The sequence below is a fragment of the Notamacropus eugenii genome, chromosome 7 (genome assembly GCF_028372415.1).
Source record: "Notamacropus eugenii isolate mMacEug1 chromosome 7, mMacEug1.pri_v2, whole genome shotgun sequence".
Taxonomy (NCBI): domain Eukaryota; kingdom Metazoa; phylum Chordata; class Mammalia; order Diprotodontia; family Macropodidae; genus Notamacropus; species Notamacropus eugenii.
The window spans coordinates 15,951,163-15,974,489 of NC_092878.1; the positions used below are offsets into that span (position 1 = coordinate 15,951,163).

Genomic DNA, 23,327 nt, shown 5'->3' on the forward strand with positions numbered 1-23,327 from the left:
TCCCCATGTAGCAGGTCTTATCATTGTCTTGGAGCTCCAGGGCTTCATGGATACCAGTAGAAACACCACTGGGCACAGCAGCTCAGAATTGACCTTTTTCAGTGTAGAGATCAACTTCAACAGTAGGGTTTCCACGACAGTCAAAGATCTCTCTTGCCTGGATCTTGTAAATAGACATGTTGAGTTTCTGGATGGGGCTTCCTCCTCTGAGGTCAGAGAACAGAGGCCGAGGGGAGGAGTTTACTTTCTAACAAGGCAATCATCCATGCTCATAGGTAAATACTTAGATGATATATACAAAATCAATTCATAATGATGGAGGAAAAGAACATTACAGGAACCTAAGTGCAAAGGCACAAAAGTGGAAAATGAGATGTTAGATGAGGGGAAAAGCAGAGAGGTCAGTTTGGCTGAAGTATAGAAGTACTTGACTGGGAGTAAGGTAGAATCAGCTTGGAATGATAGGACAGAAAACTGACAAAACTCACAAAACTTCAAAGTAGATGTTTTTGGAGAAATTCTGGCAGGGCATGTATACTAATCCTCTGCTGTAAATAGGTCAGATCTTTCTGGAAACCTTTTTAGAATTTTACCTTAAATGTCATTAAACAATATGTGCTCTTTGACCTTAAAATTCAATTACCAGAATAAATCATAAAGAGGTCAAACACATAGGGAAAGGACCCATATTTTTAGCCACACTTTTAGTTGTCAAGAACTGGAAACAGTGTGAATGCCTTCAGCTGGGGAATTTTTAAACAAGCCTTGACATATGAATAGAATGGAATGTGATTGTACTATCAAAATGATAAATCTGAAGAATTCAGAGGAACTTGAGAAGACTTAAATGAACTGATGTAGAATAAAATGAGTAGAACCTGCAAAACAGTTTACCTGTCACATGTAGGTAGCATAGAGGGTAGAGTGCTAGGCTTGGAGTTAAGAAGAACAGAAGTCAAGTCTTCTTTTAGGTATATACTACTATTGAAACCCTGGGCAAGTCACAACCTCCCTTTGCCGCAACTTTCTCATTCGTAAAATGAGGGACATAATACCATCTACCTCATAGGGTTTTTGTGAGATCAAATGAAACTATATATGTGAAATATTTTGGAAACTTTGAAGCATTATATAAATGCTAGCTATTATTATGCCTACAATAATTTTAATTGAAATTAATTCTAAAGACATCTAAACTTTGTTCAGTGAAGTGAATAGTCATGGTTTACAATAAATGAATGATGAAGTGTTATGCAGAGAGATGATGCACTAGAAACTCAGAATTCACTACATATTTTATAGGGTGGACAAGTCAACCAACAAGAGGTTGATCAGAGGGGAGGGTCAAGTATATTCTTCACCCACCTTGTCAGTGTTTAGTAGTACTTCTTTATAGAGAGGAAGGTTAAAACTATGAAATGAGTGGGCACCAGCTTTCCTAAAGATATCTCTCATAATACATCACTGCTTCGTCGAAAAACTGAATGAAGTCTCACTTTCCTCTAACTCAGGTTCTTATTTTGATTCTGGGAGGATTCAACACTTAATGTATGACTTCTTCTTTAATCTGCCATGTTGTCCTTAACAACTGAGCTTTCCTGATTAGAATGAGCTTCTCTATTAGAAGTTTAGTTGCTTGAAAGTACAAAAGGTCTTTTGCTTTTATTGGCATCATCAATGACTAGCACATTGCCTAGCACATAGAAAGTACATAATATATGTTTATTGACTAATGCAGTGACTTTCAGCAGGTTCTCTAATTCTCATCCTTGCAGCATCCAAACACTCACTGCTTTCTCAGATTCTTCAGCAACAGAATTTTGCCTGGAAAATAGGTGTGATCAGGCAACTCTCATAGATGTAGAGGTGAAAATAACACTTGACTGTTCAATTGTTTTCATATAAAGTGGTTTTTTCCCACCTGCAACTCTAGAAGAGCAATTTTAATGTTCACTCCACTGAACACCAGAATATCAGTCTCCTCTTGTTTCTCTCATTCATCCTTTTATCAACTCACCTTTATTTTATCCTTCCTTTCTTACCCACATACCTTTCCAAACTTACATCTATCTTTTCCCAAGTTGCTGTCATAAAGGATTTTATTGTTGTTGCTTTTCTAATATGAAAGGCAGCTAGAAAACCCCGTTCATATGACATGGTATATGGGGGTCACAAAGAGTCAGACTGAATAACAACCTCCTAACATAAGAAATACGCTAAAAATAAGAAGTAAAATGGGGAATATGACCTTTATGTTACTTCAAAAGACAGTCTGCTATGCATAACAATTTCCCACAAAAAACATGACTAGAAATTTTATATTTCATCTTAATGTAGATCTAAAAAGTAGCTTAGAGATCAAAATCTGAGGAATTTAGTATGGTATAGGGAGTTGTTAGAGCATCTTAGTTCCTGCAAACAATTATGTAATATCTGGGAACCAAGGTTTTATACCTTCTATCTGGGAACTTATTTCAGGAAAGAAGGAATGAAGCCAATGAAGTCTGAAGAGTAGTGGGCATTTTCATATCCCAGTTTTGGAAAATTCTAGACAGATGGGCCTTTCAATATTTCCCAGAGCTAAACTCCCTAACATGCATTGCCTATCCTATTGGAAGGTGAACTTCTTCATAATGCAGACTGTGTCAATTTTCTTTTTTCCCCCACAGATTTTAGTACAGTTCTTTGAAAATAATAATAGCTTAATAAATGATTTTTTCATTCATTTCTTCAGCGTTCATTTGCATCCAGTCCACACTGGGAAGATTTAAAGATATCTAAACTGGATTACAGCAGGATTAATTCTTCTGGTTGTTGCTTTAAGGTTATTTTAGGTGACTGAACTTTGTGCTTTCAGCTCCTGTCCTGATGTCCCTAAAAGTATAGCAGGGAGCAATAAAACCCTTGCAATCGAGTTGCCTTGTCTTCACTGATTTTTTTTCCCCACTAGGATGGTCAGACTATGATCCATTCTGGTGGCTAATGTCTTTGTCAGCCACTGTAACTTTGCTTGTCGTGGTTAAAGGATTGATATTTATGCAGATGGCCATAAAAGAGTGAATTTGGTTGTGGAGTCATATATTGATATAGGCACTGACATTTCAAAGGTGTTGAAATAGTTGTATAGTTGGTCTAAGTTTGTTTCACTCACTCCTTCCTAAGGTAAAGTCTTCCTCTCTCTAGAAGGCCTATACAAATCTCCCTTAAAGGTAGTTTCTTCCATCAGAGATTCTCTAATTTGTTAGGAATGTAGTGATTTGAAACATGAAGACAGTGACTTGAAAGTTATCTCTCATTTAGACTATAAAATATATGTATATGTACTATAAAAAAGAGAAGAGACTGTTTTTTTTTCTTTCATTGCATCCCCTGTGCTTAGCAAAATTTTTGGCACATTATTGGCACTTAACAAATGCTTTTTTTTGATGTAACTACTACTAAAGTATTTCATGAAGTCTGAAATTTTAAGTCAAAATACCTACACTATATAGAAGATATTAAAATTTTAGTACTTGTCCTAGCATAATATAGCATAAACTCATCTTAAACACATTGTCTTTAGGATTTGAGGAAATTTATGGAAGACAGATATATTATGAGTTGTGAAGAATGATTCCTGTGACCTGGATATATCCCCAGCATTTAAGTTTCGCATTGGGGAAGGCAGCTTTGCCCTGACATAAAATGTTCTTCATAAACATTAACAATGCAGCATGAGACTGAGTTATAAGAGCGTTCATGAACTTAACTTTAGTTTCCTTTAGGGTCTATGTAAGTTAACAGTTTGGTTGAAGTTTGTCTTTATTATTGCTATGATAAAATATAACTCCCCTTTAACCAGACTAAAGGCCAATCTGATTTGCTGATTTTAGGCATTTCTGTTTCACTCAGAGGTGTGTGTGTGTGCGTGTGTGTGTCTGTGTGTCTATCTGTATGTACTTCATGACAAAGCGATCTTTGAAATGTTAGGTTTATGGCCACATCTTGGAACTGATCATCCTGAGTTGTGGCCCCACCATTTCTCTGAGATCAATTTCACTACTAATAGAGCTTCTCTCTCCTGAACAGCTAAGTGGTGCAGCAGACAGAGTACTGGACCTGGAGAAAGAAAGACCTGAATTCTGCTGCAGACACAGACAATGACTTCTATCTACATCAATTTCCTCATCTAGAAAATGGAGATAATAATAGTACCTTCCTCTTAGAATTCTTTTGAAGATCAAGAGAGATGATATTTCTAAAACTTTTCAAACATAGAAAACTATACAAAAGTGAGGGATTATTATTCAATGCAATATACAGAGTTGCAGAACCCTTAATCTCTATGGAGCTACCTGACATGCTTTGCACCTTCCCATGTCTCTCTTTATATATACTTGTGTTATTTGGTGAAATGATTCCAAACCTAGACTCAGATTCTCAAAATGGCTCTATAATTTCAATCCTGCTGCTGCTGATGGAAGTTTATATAATGTTCTTTTGAGTTTTTCAAGGTGCTTCACATATATTATTTCCTTTGATACTCACAAGAACCATGTAGGGGGGAAGCTATTATAAACTACTATTCAGATTCTACAGATAAGGAAACTTTTTCTCAGAGAGATTGATTTGGTTATCCAGAGTTACATAGTCACTAAAGGAGGATCAATCTGACTAAAATCTATCAATGCTTCATGATAACACAAAAAATCAGGGGATCAGATGACTGAGGGAACAAGGAGATTGAACAAGGAGATAATCCACTGAACGTATAATTTTATGATCTGATTATTTCTCACTTCATCATATTTTTGTCATTGAAAAATTAAATTAGTGTCCAATAATTTGTTGCTTTTGCTTAAAGAAACACAAAGACATACATACTCCTAAAACACATCCCTATGATACCAATGATGAACCATATTATAAATATGCATTATCTTTATTAATAAAAGTTAAAATATTTGTAAATGAATGTAAATAGCAACAGGTCATTCTGAAACGGGATTGATCTTGGTTGTGCTTCAATCATTATTACTAGCATGATGTTATCTACACACCTGCCTGAAGCTGATATGTCGACTTCTCAATATAATCATAGGTGTCTTTATCTCCTGATTTCTCAAGGTGAAGATGACTGGATCCAGGAGAGGAGTAATAACAGAGTAAACCACAGAAAAATATTCCTTCACTTAAAAGCTACTAAATGGTGAGATATAGATGAAAATGCATGGTCCAAAGAAAAGAATTACCCCTGTGAGGTGAGTAGCCAATTTAGACAAAGCCTTGGAGAGCCAACCTTAAAAACGATGGTGAACAGTGACCAAGATGACAGTGTAAGAGACAAACGACAATAAAACAAATTGTTAAGAGACGTACACTCTTAGCAATAACAAGCAGGTCAAGGACATCGATGCAGGCAAGTTTGATCACCAGAGGAAGGTCACAAAAAAATTGTCAACCACATCGGGGCCACAGAAAGGTAAGTTCACAGTAACGGCCATTTAGCTCATGGTGCCCAAAACCCACAGCCCAGGAAAACAACAAAAAGCCTAACAGTGTTTGATGGTTCATAATCATTGTGTAGTGGACAGGTTTACATATTGCAACATATCGACCAGGTGCCATGAATATAGGGAGAGTCATTTCACTACCCCTCAAGAAGTGAAAGGAAAGCATCTGGGTCATGCAGTCCCATAGGGAGATGATTTTCTGTTCACTGAGGCAATCTGTGACCATCTTGGGGACAGTAATAGTAGAAATGATTATATAAGAAAAGGAAAGATTGGGCAGGAGGAACCACATGGGGGTAGAGTACAGTTGGGAGTCAAAGATGACCATAATTATAATAAGAATGTTTGCTGCCATGACTGGGGCATAGGCCAGGAAAAAGACAGAAAAAAATATAATCTCAGGTTCTCAAATACTGGTAAGTCCTAACAAGACAAATTAAGATACCAGAGAATCATTCTTCAGATCCACCAATTCCATTTCAAATTCCCAAAAATTTTCTGAAGGGAAAACAAACAAAAAAGTCAGTTTGAGTTGAATATTCATGATCATTATATGGACATGTGTAAAACAGACATAGGTTTCCTACAGGCAGCTGTGAATAAAATGAAAAAAAAAAAGTTCAGTCTTAATTAGTACAAGGAATGTTGAAATTAATTCATTTTCCCAAACCAGTCATTAGAAAATGAGAAATAATTAAAACGAAATGCTGCAAATGACATTTAGTATGTTCACATTATTCTTTAGTTTGAACACTTTAAAGTGATCAGGCACAACAGAATGACATGTTAATCACTAACTGATTTTCCACTAATCATTAGACAATTGATTAAAGACTTCAACTTCTTATTGAATTTAGTCACAGTGACTAATCTAGGTTTAGGGTGCAAATAATACACGTTCTACTCTTCTGGCAAATAGGAGGCAGACCTTTAGTTATGAAAGAAGTAAAATAAACTACTGTATCTGTAATTCCTCAGTTATTTTAGCCATAGATTTTTTCAAATTCACTGGAAGTTGAAGGTACTTCTTTTGTCAGACAATCCATTTGTGTAGTCCTCTCATGTTAATCACCCGTAATATCTAATTTGCTTAGCATAAGGAATGGAACTGGTTCCTCCTTCAGCAAAGAGACTATAAGACACTCCCTGTATAACAAAGAAATTTGCTTTACCATGAGGGTGTTTTTGTGACTGTTGCCCAGACTATGTTCAGTGATTCTTGTGCCTTACAATTCAACTTTATCAACTTGTTACCTGGATGCCTAAGTCTTCTATTACTTAGATGCTTAAACAAGGATTTACTCCCCATTACTTTCAGTTCTTGTTCAGTTCTTGATGCTCAGCTGCTTTTCTATCCAGTTACTATTACAACAACAACAGCAGCAGCAGCAGCAGCAGCAACAACAACAACTAATAATAATAATAATAATAATAATAATGCTACTACTACTGCTACTCCTACTGCTACTACTACTGCTGCTACTGCTATAACTATATACCGGGGTTTCTCTCAGTCTTGGATGCCTTTCAAGATCAAGAAGTAAGTCTTTAAAAATGTTCTTCAACACAATGTTATTATCATGTAAAAGTAGGCCCAGTTTACTCTGAAACTATTCTTTATCATTTCTTAGAGGACAATAATATTCCATAATATTTCCATTTTAAAATTTCATCATCCATTCTCAAAGTTATAGGTGCCTTGTCACACATTTTCATGAAAAAATAATAAACTTCATTTCATTTTGGGCATCCTAGATACCTATATGAAAGGCAACTCAGATGTCCATCTAACACAAATACCTCAATTTGCAAATAAGGAAATAGAGACCCAGGAAGATCGCGACTTACCTAAAATCACAGCAATAGAAGTCATCAGAAACTAATTTTTTGCTAAGCAGAAATATGTTCATTTAATTCACCTAAAATGAAGCTAGAGATGATTTTCTGTTATATTTCACTTCAGTAAAATGCTTCCTTAGCACTCAACAGTAGTAGTAAGTCACCATGTGCAGACTTCACTTATCCCATTTGTAGTCTGACACATAAGGGATGCAGCACAATCCATGTGCCCCAGGATTACTTTATTGAGCTAGATTGGAATTAAAATAAAGTTCACATCATTTCGTAGCTAAAAGAACAAAACTCTTATCTGTTTAAAGGTTAGCTCATTGCACTAAAAACAAAAAAAAATGTATGACTGACATAGAAAATATTAAATTTAAGTAAGTCCTACTACTGAGGAAGCAAAACTTGAAAAGTAATTATGCTTACCAAATGGCACTTAGTAACTTACATAATGTTTCTATATACTGAAAGTTTCATCAGAAAGCACTAGAAAAAAATTATGTTTTCATGTCATAAACTTTCCCTGCCACAAAGTCTGTATGCCAGAACTTGACAAGGTTAAATCCGCTAGTGATTTCTCACTATTTTAAAGCCTTACTCTCAAGTGAATTACGTTTTATTGCTTCCTCAAAATGCAAAATTCATGAAAAATTCACTTTACTCAAAGCTACTGATAGAACTGATGTACATTAAACATATTTTAAGACTTTTTCAGAAAAAGTATTGCGATTCTTTTTGATTGATGAGATATGTTGGTTTCTTTTCTCCTTTTCTGTATTTAGAAAAATACTATTTGTTAAATGGGATAGTTATCTGAGAATAGGAGTTTTTTGAAACTATGGTGATGTTAAAAAGAACATACATCAATGAAACCATTTATTAAATAACGGATGGAGCAACTCTATTGGATTATTTTTAAATTTCTTCATGAAAATTACAATGATACTCAAATTTCCACATGATAAAAGATATCTCAAAGAGCAAAAGAAAAGGAGAGTAGAAATTATAAGTCATTGCCTAATTGTCACTATGATTATCATTATAACAGTCACCTTTAGAGTTTGCTCCATAGCTCTTGTGGAGTCTTTCAAAACTGTATGTTCCTTATTTTCAAAGAGATTGTATTTTATAACAGTAATAATATTTAGAAGAAAATCCATTTTGATTTAGATAGAAATTGAAGATGGAAATCAAGCTTTAGGAGTGGAAGGTAGTTTAGGCTTTATCTAAGAAGGTAGGTGTTTTTTTTTTTTTTCAAAATTATCATTCTATCAATGCAGAGGAATTAATGGAAATCTCAATCTAAAGTCAAAATGGAAGAAAATGAAAAATTAATCCTAAAAGTAATTATATCTATGATGCACAAGATTGTGTGTGTTCATCCTTTGTTGCCAAAGAAGACCATGCCATCAGAGAAATAATGACATGACTTGCACTTGACTTTGGGACGGCTGTACAGGTCACCAGCCTCACTACTCCTCCAGAGTCATTTGAATTCAGTGACCAGATATTCATAAAGATGACTAGAGATGACCCAAGATGAGGCAATTGGAGTTGTGACTTGCCCAAGGTGACACAGCAAGTGAGTGTTAAGCGTCAGAGGTGAGATTTGAACTCAGGTCCTCCTGACTCCTGCACTTGTTCTCTATCCATTGCACCAACTAGCTACCCCTGAACAAGATCTGAATATGTAGAAACAGTATGTATCACAACTTTTTTTTTAGAATTCATCCAGATGTATGATGTTACCAAAACCCAGCAGAAGATTTGAAGGAGATAAAAGGATAGGTTCTTACTTGCAAGACATTCAGCCTTAAAATAATGATTTCCTAGTTTCAGTTTCTTAGGTTTAAAGGTATATTTTATTTTTTTAAAAAGAATTTTAGGCAATGAAAAAGACTTGTTTTCTTCAAGTCTCCAAGGCAAGGAAAAATAGTATATAGTTGCATCAAGTAGATGTTGAATTCACTTTTTCTCCTAAGGCTGCTGGGGAAAATAATAACCCTTGGTTCAACCCTAAACAACTCTTTCCATATGATTGAAAGGAGAAAATGATTAGTATTTCTGACCTGGGATTGTAGATCAGGGAGGTTAAATATTACATGGTACAACTATTTCCAAGAGTATTCCCCCAAAGGTTTATTCACATAATCAAACACTACTCCTGGTGCAGCTGCTGCTGCTGCTGCTGCTGCTGCTGCTGCTGCTGCTGCTGCTGCTGCTGCTACTACTACTACTACTACTACTACTACTACTACTACTACTACTACTACTACTACTACTACTACACCACTATTACAACGGTGTGTACCATTACTATTACTATGAACATTTTCAGGTTTTCAAAGCACTTTACATAAACTACATCGTTTGATGTTCTTTTCTCAACAATCTCATGATTTGAGTGGTATTATTTTTGTAATAATAAAAATGAAGAAACTGAAACAAAAGAGATTAAACCAGTTGTACAATGTCACTAAATCTGAATTTAGGTCTACTTGACCTCAAATTCAGCACCCTATATTCCACCTGGTTATGTAGTAGAAGCACATATATGAAAGCATAATTTAAAATTTTTTCTAAAGGATTATTGAGGAAATTATGTTTATTGTGATAACTTCTTATTAACAGATTACTTCTTCATATATTTTGACAAAACCTAAGAAAATGTGTTTCATCAATCACATGCAATTAATAAACTTAATAAAATAGAAGGAAATGTTCTATAATGGCTAAAGAACCAACCACAGCATCTTCTTGGGTTCAAAGTTTGCCTCTGATGTGTACTGAATATTTGGCCCTTCCATTGTCATGTAAACTCTTAGTGCACCATGGAAATTTTCTAAAACCATAATTTATGGAACAGTGGTCCATTTGCATGGTTAAATGGGGTTTTTCTTCAGGCATCTCCTTTGCCATTCAAATATAGATCCAATACAGATATAATAACCACAACAAAATAATAATTCTAAATACAGTTGTGTACATGACAGGGTAATTTGTGTGAGTCATGTCCGTACATGGCTTGACCATGATTTTTGCTTGACACAGGCTTAAAACTGTGGGGCTATCTTTTGCCCCAAAATTTGCTGTTTAAATATCACTAAAGTAGCTGATTTTAAAAATCATATAGTAAGGATTTAATAAATGCTAGTTGCCCTGACGTACCACCTGACATCTACCAGAATGGCTAATATAACAAAAAAGGAAAATGTTAATTTTTGGAGGGAATGTGGGAAAACTAAGATACCAATGCATCATTTCTGGAGTTGTGAACTGATTCAACCATTTTGGAAAACAATTTAAAACTATGTTATAAAACTGTGCATAACCTCTGATTCACCAATACCACTGCTAGGTCTCTATCCTACAGACATCCAAAAATAGGGGAAAGTTACTATTTGTAGGAAAATCTTTATAGCAGTTGTCTTGTGGGACTAAGAATTGGAAAACAAAGGGATGCCCATCAGTTGGAAGTTGTGGTATATGACTTAAATGGAATATTATTATGTTGTGAGAAATGACAAGCAGGAAAATTTAAGAAAAATACTGGAAAAATCTACATGAATTGATACATAGTGACTTGAATAGAACCAGGAGAATGTTGTACATAGTAACAGCAATATCATTCAACAAAGAAATTTGGGTAACTATTCTCTGCAATACAATGATCAACCGAACACGATCCTAAAGGACTAATGGTGAAGCATATTTTTTGCCTCCAGAGTAAGACTTGATATTCATTGCATACAGACTAAAGCATTCTAATTTTCCCTTTCTTTCATTTTCTTTTTCTTTTACTAGAGTCTTCCTGTACAAAATGACTAAGATGGAAAAGTTTTACATAATTGTACATATATAACCTATATCGGCTGGCCTTGTTATTAGTAATATTTCATAAGATCCACTGAACTTCATTCTCCAAAATGTCTGGCTCCAGAGCAGCAGCTACACCATTGTGTTTGTTGGTGATACTGAGACCTTTCTGGTATAGTTTTTTGTATATTTCTCTCACTTCTTTTTTCATCTTTGTTGCTTCTGTGAATTCCCTATGATTTTTGTATTCCATCATGCCCACTTTTACATGAAATATACCCAAGACATCTCTCATTTTCTTGGAGATATGTCTTTCCCTTTCTATTATTTTCTTTTATCTGTTTGCTTTGCTCATTTAAGAGAAACTACTTATTACTCCTTGTTATTCTCTAGAATTCTGCAATCAGCTGAGGGCATCATTTCCATTCTCCTTTACCTTTTGCTTTCCATATTTACTCAGCTACTTGTAAAGCCTAATCAGATGCCCATTTTGTTTCTTGCTCTGCTTTTTTTAACGGAACGTTTTTTGTTGCTCTCTACTATAAATGCAAACCACTGGCCATAGTTCTTCTAGCTCTCTGTCTACCACATCTAATCCTTTAAATCTACTTACCATTTCCACTTTGTATTCATAAGGGATGCTATTTAGGTCATACTTACATGGTCTGATTTTTTTCCCTACTTTATGAATTTTGGAATAAGAACTTCATGAGCTGAACTGCAATCAAATCCAGGTCTTGTTTTGACGGTATAGATCTTTTTTTTTTTAACTTTTGATTGCAAAATATGTCATAAATCTATTTATAATATTGACCATCTGATGATGTCCATGTGTAGTAACTGACCTTTATAGCATTTAGGTGGCACAGTGGATAGAGGGTTGTGTCTGAAGTCAGGAAAACTTGTTTTTATTTGTTAGTTCAGCATTTTAAATTTAGTTATTTATTTATTTTTAGTTTTCAACAGACACTTCTACAAGATTTTGAGTTCCAAGTTTTGTCTCTATCTCTCCCCCTAACCCTTCCCTTCTCTTATTCCCATCCCATCTATTTTCTTGTAGAGCAAGACAGATTTCTGTACCCCCATCACCAATCTATCTTATTTCCCTGTTGCATGTAAAAACAATTTTTAACAAGTATTGTTGGACTATGACTTTTAATCCATTCTGCTATCTACCATCATTTTATGGGAGATTTCATTCCATTCACATTTACAGTTATGATTCTTATCTGTGTCTTTCCCCCCATCCTCTTTCCCCTTTAATGTTTTTTTTCTCCATTCTGTCTTCCCCTCCACAATAGAGTTTTAATTTTTGATCACTGCCTCCTTCAGTCTTCTCTCCCTTCTTTCAACCTCCATCCCTTTTATTCCCATTTTCCCTTACTACTTTTTGCCTCCCTTCCTTTCCCCTTTCCCCTCCTACTGCCTATAGAGCTAGTTAAATGTCCATACTTAATTGAGTTTATTGTTCCCTCCTAGAACCAAATCAGATGAGAGTAAATCTCAAACAGTGCCCATCTTCCTCCCCTCTTTCTCTCTACTTTAATATGTTTTTGTGCCTCTTCCTGTCATGTAATTTATCTTTTCCTCCCTCCTCCTTCTCACATCTCCAATTACCATCCCTTTGCACCCTTAAATCACATTTTTTATCAAAACACCATTTTATACATATCCACTCCATCTGTCTGTGTATATCCCTTCTTTTTCACTTAATACCTCTGGAATTTGGCAACAATATTCCTTAGTGTTTTCTGCTTGAGATATCTTTCAGGAGGTGATTGGTGGATTCTTTCAATGCTATTTTGTCTTGTGGATCTAGCACCTTTGGGCACTTTTCTTTGATGATGTCTTGGAAGGTATAATCCAGGCTCTTTTTTTTTTCATCATGGAGTTTTGGTAGACCAATAATTCTTAAATTTTCTCTCCTGGGTCTATTTTTCAGGTAATTGTTTTTTTTCTAGTGAAATATTTTACATTTTCTTCAATTTTTTCATTTCTTGGATTCGGTTTGACTGATTCTTGATGTCCCATAGAGTCATTAGCTTCTATTTGCCCAATTCTAATTTTTAATAGATTGTTTTCTTCAGCTAACTTTTGCATCCCTTTTCCATTTGCCCAATTTTTCCTTTTGAGGAGTTATTATCTCCAGTCAGGTTTTGTCCTTCTTTTCCCATTTGTCCAATTGTCTTTTTTAAGGTGCTGTTCTCTTCAGTGAATCCTTTTTTCATATTTTTAAAATCATTTGCCAGTTTTTATTCTGCCTCTCTAATTTGTATTTTAAAATCCTTTTTGAGCTCTTCCAAGAATGCTCTTTGGGCCTGAGACTAGTTCATATTGCCTTTTGAGGTTTCAGATGGATGTACAATCACAGTGCTGACTTCCACCATATTTGTGTTTTGGTCCTTGTCCCTATAGCGAGATTCTATAGTCTTTTTTTTTTCTGATTTGCTTCTTGCTCATGATGATTGACGTTTTTCCTGGCTTTTCAAGTAGATCTCTACTTCTGGGGCACAGCAGGCTCTCTCTCAAGACTCTTGTGCTTGGAATTAGAGGCTTTTTGTACTGTGGCATGTCGTTCTGTCAGCTAGAAGCTAGAATACTGCACCTTACCTGATGCTGAACTGGTTGGTATGTCAAAGCAGAGGCCAGGTGAAGTGTTTCTGAATTTCTCTGGAGTTACCTCAGTACTCCCTGCATGAGGTGTGGGGGAGCAGTGGTCTGGGCACAGGAGGTCTCCTCTCCTGAGCTAGAGCACAGGCAGGCTTAGAGACTGGTGAACTCCATTTGCAATAGTGTCTTTCAGATTCCCCTGGCTGTGCCACAGCATGGCTGGGGTCCTGGTGTTGGTGATTACTGTGTGCATTGTAGGGCTCAGGATCTTCTCCTGATTTGCTGAGGTGGGGCTGTCTGGGCCAGCTCTGGTCCTGCACTGATCCCCTTCAGCCACAGCAAGAGTGATTCCCCCCTCCCCTTTGTGATTTTTCCTATCCTCATGAGATAAGAGACTGTTTACCCCACTGGATGATCCCACTATTCCAGGATTTTTCCTGGGTAAATATTCTCTGAGTTTTTCAAGGTCAGTAAGGGGGAAGGAACAGCATTTAGAGAATTACATCACCTTGCAAATATTGAAATGCTAGTATTTGTTGTTTGTTGCTCATCATTTATGTGTATGTTTAACTCTTTTGCTCTATTTTATCTTTTGCCCTGTAGTATCAAAGGTTATTGACAATATCATATACATTCATATATTTTGACTAGTTTGGTAAAATAATAAGGATGATTTCTTTCATTTTAACGATAACACATTTAACCTTTTCTCTGAAGAAAGTGATTCTTATATATGATTTTTCCTTGAAGATCAATAAAGTAAACCAAACTAGTACTAGTAAAACATCGTTTTTCAAATTCTGTAGTTGATGACTAGAATATACAGACAACATATAATCATAACCAAATGGAGGGGGAAAACAGATGTAAAACATTCTATGCTTGACATTATAAGGACTAATAGGGGAACTGTCATGGCTTACTTTCATTTAATTCTTCCTGAGTAGGTGAAAAAGACTCTAAAATGACATGAACAACCTTTACATTTCCTGTTGTCTCATATTATTTGTCTTTTTTCTCCCTCATAAAAATATTCATATTTTCTTCTTATGTGAAAGTGGAAGAGGAGTTGATTGTTACTTTTTTCCCATTATTCAAAAATCACTAAAATTTCACAAATTAAGCACAATTACCAATAATTTTCAAGATCCCTGTTGTGATAAAGATCAAGTGCAAGACCTCAATCAAGTAACCAACAAGCATTTCTTAAAGGTCCACTGTGTATCAAGTAGTGGATTCAGTGTGATAGATACAGAGACAAAAATGAAATGGTCCCTGAAGCTTAAATTTTATGTTGAATTTCAGCATGAACACTATGACTAAATCAATTCCATTGCTGCCACATGATAAAGTCCAGTCATCTAAAAATATATCAAGATAGATGGATTTCTCTGGAATCATGAAAACAAGTCATTATGGAACATTGCACATTAAATTACCGTGACAAGACATTTATTTAATTTGCTCAGTTATTTATTATATATTACACCAAATTAATAAATAATGTGCTAACAAAGAATAATCATAAATTATTAACTCTATTATTAACACACTAGTTTTGAATATTATTCTATTTTTATATAATAACTTATATTTGCAAATCAAGTACCTGTAACTGAATGCAATATGCTTGCAGCCATTGGCGGGTCCACTGAGAGGCATAAAATACGGAACTGCTAATTACAAAGGTGTTACAAATACCACCTATAACTTATGTACTGGCTTTTAAGTCTTCTAAAGGAGAGTCTCATCTCTTTGTTTCCAAATGTATAGATGACTGGCTTCAACAGAGGTGTGATAACTGAGTAAAATACAGCAAGAAATTTGTCCACTGATGTTATGTTAAGTGACCACACATAGATAAAGATGCAGGGCCCAAAGAATAACACCACCACCATGATATGAGCAGTGCAAATGGAGAGTGCCTTGGATGCTTCATCTTTGGAGTGATGACAGGCAGTGAGAAGGATGTAAGTATAAGAGATCAGCAAGAGAATAAAGCATGTCATAGCAAGAATACCACTATGAGAATTCATCAAGATTTTCAGGGAATAGGTATCAATGCAGGCAATCTCAATTATCAGTGGGATGTCACAGAAAAAACTGTTCACTACTCTAGAGCCACAGAAAGGCAGCTCCATAATTACAATTAATTGACTTATAGAGTGTACAAATCCAATAGTCCATGAGATCATTACAAGACAAATGCATCTTCTTTGGCTCATGATAAATGTGTAGTAGAGTGGCTTGCATATGGCTACATAACGGTCATAGGCCATGGCCACAAGAAGTACCATTTCACCTCCTCCAACGAAATGCCCAAAGAAGATCTGACACATGCATTCCTCAGAAGAGATAGTTTTATTTTCCTTGAGCAAGTCTGTGATCATCTTTGGAGTAGTGACTGAGGAAAGCCTCAAATCAACAAAAGAAAGATTGGCCAACAGGAAATACATGGGGGAATGGAGATGAATGTCAGTGATAATTAAAATCACAATAAAGATATTATCTAAAACAATTACAAGGTACAGCACCAAAATGAAAATAAAAAAGAAAATCTGAAGTTCCCAGGAATCACAAAGGCCCAACAGCACAAACTCAGACACCGTAGAACGATTTACTTCAGTCATTCATTCAAGTCTTTACTATAAACCTCCTGGAGAAAATGAGATAAACTGTTATTAGAATGTCAAAGAACTTAATTCTATTACTTTAATACTCAAATAAATATTCTCCCACATAAATGTGAAACTTCATCTTATATTCACTTAACCAGTTTTGCAATAATATATATGGCAATATGATTTAAGAGATTATGGATTGTCAATCTATGTGAAATGCACATATCCCAAGCAAAATGAAACAAACTGGTCAAAGGGGAATGAGAAATATTTGAAAAAATAAGTATATTATCCTACTGGAATATTCAAAAAGTGATAGTGTTAAGTGACAAAAATATGGATAAAAAGGAAATGGTAAAAAGGCAAAGGTATGTTTGGAAAGAGAAGACTCCTGAAGAAAAAGTGACAGTTGAGGTAAAGCTAATCAAAACTAAGTGAATGAGATCTGAATAAGAAGCCTTATTCATAATGAGCCAGGAAGAAAATAAAAAAAAAGATTTGACCAAGAGAAAAATGATCTGATTTATCATCTACAATGACCAGAGCCTCCACATTGTAATTCAGCCAATGAAGTTAAATGTTTGGCATAAACTTGGAAAAGAGTGCCCCATTCTTAATTTAAAAAAAAAAAAAAAACAACTGTGCCATAAGGCTTTCAGTAGATTTTTTATTTTTTTTTATTTTTTATTCATTCATTCATTCATTCATTCATTCATTCATTCATTCATTCATTCATTTATTTATTTATTTATTTATTTTTATTTTTTATTTTTTTGAGGAGTCAGCAATCTACTTTAATTGCATTCACCAAGAGAGAAAATACAAGCAGAGAAATAAAGTCCAACAGACAGGGTTTCCAACTGTCTGACCATAAACAATGCATAAACAATAAACATCACAGATCAACAGACAGATCCAACTGTCTGGCCATTACATACATACATAGTTACCAGAGAGAGAAGAACCGACATCTGGGTTTTCTTTTTTTTTTTTTTTTATTTAACTTTTAACATTTATTTTCACAAAATTTTGGGTTACAAATTTTCTCCCCTTTTATCCCCTCCCCCCCCCAAACCCAAGCTTTCTAATTGCCCCTGTGACCAATCTGCTCTCTCCTCTATCCTCCCTCCCTGCCCTTGTCTCCATCTTCTCTTTTTTCCTGTAGTGCCAGATAGCTTTCTTGACCCCTTAACCTGTATTTCTTATTTCCCAGTGGTAAGAACATTACATTTGATCCTAACACTTTGAGTTCCAACATCTTTAGCTCCCTCCCTCTCCACCCCTTCCCCGTGGAAGACAAGCAATTCAATATAGGCCAAATCTGTGTAGTTTTGCAAATGATTTCCATACTAGTTGTGTTGTATAGGACTAACTATATTTCCCTCCATCCTATCCTGTCCCCCATTACTTCTATTCTCTTATGATCCTTTCCCTCCCCATGAGTGTCGACCTCTGATTGCATTCTCCTCCCCATGCCCTCCCTTCCATCCTCCCCCCCCACTCTGCTTGTGCCCCTGTCCCCCACTCTCCTGTATTATGAGATAGGTTTTCCTATCAAAATGAGTGTGCATTTTATTCTTTCCTTTAGTGGAATGTGATGAGAGTAGACCTCATGTTTTTCTCTTGCCTCCCCTCTTTATCCCTCCACTAATAAGTCTTTTGCTTGCCTCTTTTATGAGAGATAATTTGCCCCATTCAACTTCTCCCTTTCTCCTCTCAATATTTCTCTCTCACTGCTTGATTTCATTTTTTTTAAGATATGATCCCATCCTCTTCAATTCACACTGTGCAATCTGTCTCTATGTATGTGTGCATGTGTGCATGTGTGTGTGTGTGTGTACTCCCACCCAGTACCCAGATACTGAAATGTTTCAAGAGTTACAAATATTGTCTTTCCATGTAGGAATGTAAACAGTTCAACTTTAGTAAGTCCCTTATGACTTCTCTTTGCTGTTCACCTTTTCATGGTTCTCTTCATTCTTGTGTTAGAAAGTCAAATTTTCTTTTCAGCTCTGGTCTTTTCATCAAGAAAATTTGAAAATCCTCTATTTCATTGAAAGACCATTTTTTCTCCTGAAGTATTATGCTCAGTTTTGCTGGGTAGGTGATTCTTCGTTTTAGTCCTAGTTCCTTTGACTTCTGGAATATCCTATTCCATTCCCTTCGATCCCTTAATGTAGAGGGTGCTAGATCTTGTGTTATCCTGATTGTATTTCCACAATACTTGAATTGTTTCTTTCTAGCTGCTCGCAATATTTTCTCTTTCACCTGGGAATTCTGGAATTTGGCCACAATGCTCCTAGGAGTTTCTCTTTTTGGATCTCTTTCATGTGGTGTTCTGCGGATTCCTTGAATATTTATTTTGCCCTCTGGTTCTAGAATCCCAGGGCAGTTTTCCTTGATAATTTCATGGAAGATGATGTCTAGGCTCTTCTTTTGATCATGGTTTTCAGGTAGTCCCAGAATTTTTACATTGTCTCTCCTGATTCTATTTTCCAGGTCAGTTGTTTTTCCAATAAGATATTTCACATTATCTTCCATTTTTCGAATCTGCGCGGTATGTTCTGTGATATCTGTCTTTCTCATAAAGTCCCTAGCATCCATCTGTACCATTCCAGTTTTGAAAGATCTATTTTCTTCAGTGAGCTTTTGAATCTCTTTTTCCATTTGGCTAATTCTGCTTTTGAAAGCATTCTTCTCCTGATTGGCCTTTTGAACCTCTTTTGCCAATTGAGTTAGGCTAGTTTTCAAGGTGTTAATTTCTTCAACATTTTTTTGGTTCTCCTTTAGCAGGGAGCTGATCTGCTTTTCATGCTTCTCTTTCATCCCTCTCATTTCTCTTCCCAGTTTTTCCTCCACCTCTCTAACTTGATTTTCAAAATTCTTTTTGAGCTCTTCCATGGCCTGAGCCCATTGGGTGGGCTGGGACAGAGAATCCTTGATTTCTGTGTCTTTGCCTGATGGTAAGCATTGTTCTTCCTCGTCAGAAAGGAAGGGAGGAAGTGTCTTTTCTCCGAGAAAGTACCCTTCAATAGTTTTATTTCTTTTCCCTTTTCTGGGCATTCTCCCCAGCCAGTGGCTTGACCTCTGAATATTCTCCTCACACCCACCTTGCCTCCTGGTCCTCCCAGCGTTTGGGGACTGAGATTCAAATGGTGCTTCCCGCCTTAGGGCTTTTGGCAGGGGCAGGGCTGCTATTCAGTGTGAGGATTAAGTTCACATGGTCAGGTCAGGGCAGGGCCGCCTCTCTGGCTCAGTTCCCTCAGGGGGTTTATGCACAGACCTTCCACAATGGATCCAGGCTCCCGCCCGCTTGGGGAGCCCCTGTCTGTAGCCACCTCTCAGCTTCTATCTCCCGGGGGGGGCCCGAGCCATGGGGGCACCCCACTCCCCTCTCGACCCGCCAAAGGGACTCTCTCACCGACCCTCGTCACCTGTGGGTGGGGGGGCTTGTGCCCCCACTGGAGGTCCCTTCCCTGAAGCCTGCTCGGATCTGTACCTCTTGGAGCCGCGGCAGCAGCAGACCTGGGCTGGGCTCCGCGTCTGCAGTGCAACAGACCTTTTGCGAGAGGTTTGCAGGTCTCTCCGGAACAGAAATCTCCCTTGCTCCAATATCCCGTGGCCTCTGGGTGCAGAATTCACGGTGACCTGGTCCCCTCTAGTCGTTCTGTGGGTTGTGGGTTCGGAGCTATGTGTATGTGCGTCTTTCTACTCCGCCATCTTGACTCCGCCCCCCTCAGTAGATTTTTTTAAAAAAATTATCCCTGTGAATCAGGATCATCAATCCTGTTCTCAAGCAAGTCCAAAACAAAAAGAAACTGGAAGGTGAACTTCATATGCAGATGTTCAAAAACTATTCTGAGAATAAAACTGTTAGTTAATAAGAAATGAAATTACAGTGCACGGTAATTTGACAGTGTCCTGACAAATGTTTAACAACTTTATTACACTAAATTAATATGTTAATAAAATATTGTGTTTTATCAATGTTAAGTTTCAATCCATAAAATTTAATTTTATGAATAATTAATATATTAATTTTGTCTTGTGCTGTTCTTATCATATTGAATATGAAGTATGCGTGGTTTGCTAAAAACCAAAATGTGTTTAAAAAAAAGGAGGCTTTAAAAAAATTAACAGTTGAGGCATCCCTGAGTTAGATCATGTCTCAAATATCCCACCTATATTCAACATTCAATGAGTTTGTGATTTTAAAGCAGACAAACAAGGAAAGTCAATCATTAGATTTGGCAAGAAGAACTATAAAGAGAATACAGTGCAAATCCAAAATAAATGACTTAATCCAACATCTTAATCAGAGAATTCTAAAATGCAGTGTGAAGCTTCAGCAGGGTAGCAGTTGTATCCACTTGTCTGGCTCATAGCAGGCATTTGAAAAATAATATTTAACCAAGTGACAAGAATAAAATTCTGAAATGATCCTGAAATGTGTTCAATATGTGACTAAAAAAACAAGTAAAATAAATCACTAAATGGAATATTGAGATTTAATTGACCTAATTTAAGAGCAGTTTGGTATGAACATTCTGAAATGTTCAGAAACGGAGGACCTCAAAACACTAATTTTATTACTTACTATTTTTGTGACATTGACTTGATCCAATCAAATAAGAAATTGATATTTCCTGAGCTGGAAAAAATATTGTTAGAATAAAGAAACTTAAATTTGCTTCAGGTCCAAATGATATGACCCTTTGATGAAATTTTGATGCGAGAAGGAGAAGTTGTGCATCAGCTATCCAGTGAAATAGATTAAACTTTTTATTTAAAAGTAGACTGTATACCAGAAAAAACTCGCACACTCTGGTCGTTGCTGTGCACAAAGTTCTCCTGATTCTGCTCCTTTCACTCAGCATCAGGTCATATAAGTCCTTCCAGGCCTCTCTGAAGTCTTCTTGTTCATCATTTCTTATGGCACAATAGTACTCCATTACATTCATATACCATAATTTATTCAGCCATTCCCCAATTGATGGACATCCCCTTGACTTCCAGTTTTTGGCAACTACAAAGAGTGCTGCTATAAATATTTTTGTACATGTGGGACCCTTTCCCATTTTTATGATCTCTTGGGGATACAGTCCTAGTAGCTCTATTGCTGGGTCAAAGGGTATGCACATTTTTGCAGCCCTTTGGGCATAGTTCCAAATTGCTCTCCAGAATGGTTGGATGCACTCACAGCTCCACCAACAATGAATTAGTGCTCCAACTCTCCCACATCCTCTCCAGCATTTATCATTTTCTTGTTCTGTCATGTTTGCCAATCTTATAGGTGTGATGTGGTACCTCAGAGTTGTTTTGATTTGCATCTCTCTAATCAATAGTGATTTAGAGCATTTTTTCATATGATTATAGATATCTTTAATTTCTTCTTCTGAAAATTGCCTGTTCATATCCTTTGACCATTTATCAATTGGGGAATGACTTGTATGATTATACATTTGGATCAGTTCTCTATATATTCTAGAAATGAGGCCTTTATCCCTGAGCTTAGCTGTAAAAATTCTTTCCCAATTTACTACATCCCTCCGGATTTTGGTTGCATTGGGTTTGGTTGTGCAAAAACTTCTCAGTTTAATGTAATCAAAATTATCCATTTTGCATTTCATAATGTTTTCTATCTCTTCTTTAGTAAAAAATTCTTCCCTTCTCCATAAATCTGATAAATACACTATTCCTTGCTTCTCCAGTTTATTCATGGTATCAATCTTTATACCTAAATCCACCATTTGGACTTTATTCTTGTGTACGGTGTCAGGTATGGGTCTATGCGTAATTTCCGCCACACTGTTATCCAGTTTTCGCAGCAATTTTTGTCAAATAGTGAGTTCTTATTCCAGAAGCTGGGGTTTATCTGGTAGACTTGGAATTTCGTAATAACGCAAGAACTTCTTAAAAAAAAAATCCCAATGGTGGTTCTCTAAGGCAAAATGCCTTCCACACTCAGAGAAAGAAATATGGAAGTCATTTGCAGAATGTAGCAGATCATGTTTGTGTATGTGTATGTTTTTGTGAATCATGTTTTGATTTGTTATATGATTTCTTCCATTTATTTTAGTCCGACTACATACCATGACTATAGTGAAAATGTACTCAATAGGAAAGTATATGTAGAACCTATACAGAATTGTATGCAGTCGTGGGGAGGGAGGGGGTAGTGGGGGGTAGGTGTGGGGGGGATAAAATCTCAATTGTATGGCAGTGATTGTTAAACATTAAAAAAATAAAAATAAAAAAAAAGTAGACTGTACTCTGTTCCCTAAGATCTAATGACTACATGTTTTCACTGTAGACAAACTTGAGACGCATTATGGTAAGTCATTTAACCTATCAGTGCTTTAGAAAATGCTCTAAGATGTAAACTGCCAGCAAGTGCCAATCTATACTGTTGAGGAGGGGGAGTTCCTGTACCAAATAAATCACAGGGGGTCTGGACCAAAAGGAAAACAGAAAGCTGTCTAAGCATTGACTAAGGGAGATAAATTAAGCTCAATCACATCTTCGTTAGCTATTGGAACCCTTCATCTTTACTCCCCTTTTACCTTCACTGCATCATTATTACCACCAACTCTATTTCCACCTTTGCAACCAATAAGCTTTCTTTCTTAAGACAGTGTTGATTGACATCACTTCGACAAATTCATTCAAGTGAAACTCTTCAACAATTAGCAAAGTGTCTGATATATAATACATGATGAATAAATGTCCATTGAGTCATTGATTGATTGAAACTCTCCTAGGTGTTATGAAAAACACGGAAAATTATGCCATCACTGTTCATTACATTAACAATTATCTCCTCCGATCAGAATGATAAAGGGCAAAGTTGTGATGGACAGTTTTTGCATGATTTCTCAAGATAAAAGGCAGAAAGATTTTTCATCTCTCTCTCTTCTCTCTCTTCTCTCTCTTCTCTCTCTCT

General features: G+C 36.2%; 1 protein-coding gene across 1 annotated transcript; it reads right to left on the bottom strand.

Annotated features, from left to right (window-relative positions):
- Positions 1-15,454: 15,454 nt before the first annotated feature.
- Positions 15,455-16,393, bottom strand: LOC140513532 (olfactory receptor 4F4-like). Its single transcript, XM_072623278.1, has one exon. It carries the CDS (start codon positions 16,391-16,393, stop codon positions 15,455-15,457), a length of 939 nt encoding a protein of 312 aa, XP_072479379.1.
- Positions 16,394-23,327: the final 6,934 nt, after the last annotated feature.

Excerpts from the sequence above, each read along its gene's own strand:
- LOC140513532 (XM_072623278.1), bottom strand. The coding sequence starts at position 16,393 with ATGACTGAAGTAAATCGTTCTACGGTGTCTGAGTTTGTGCTGTTGGGC.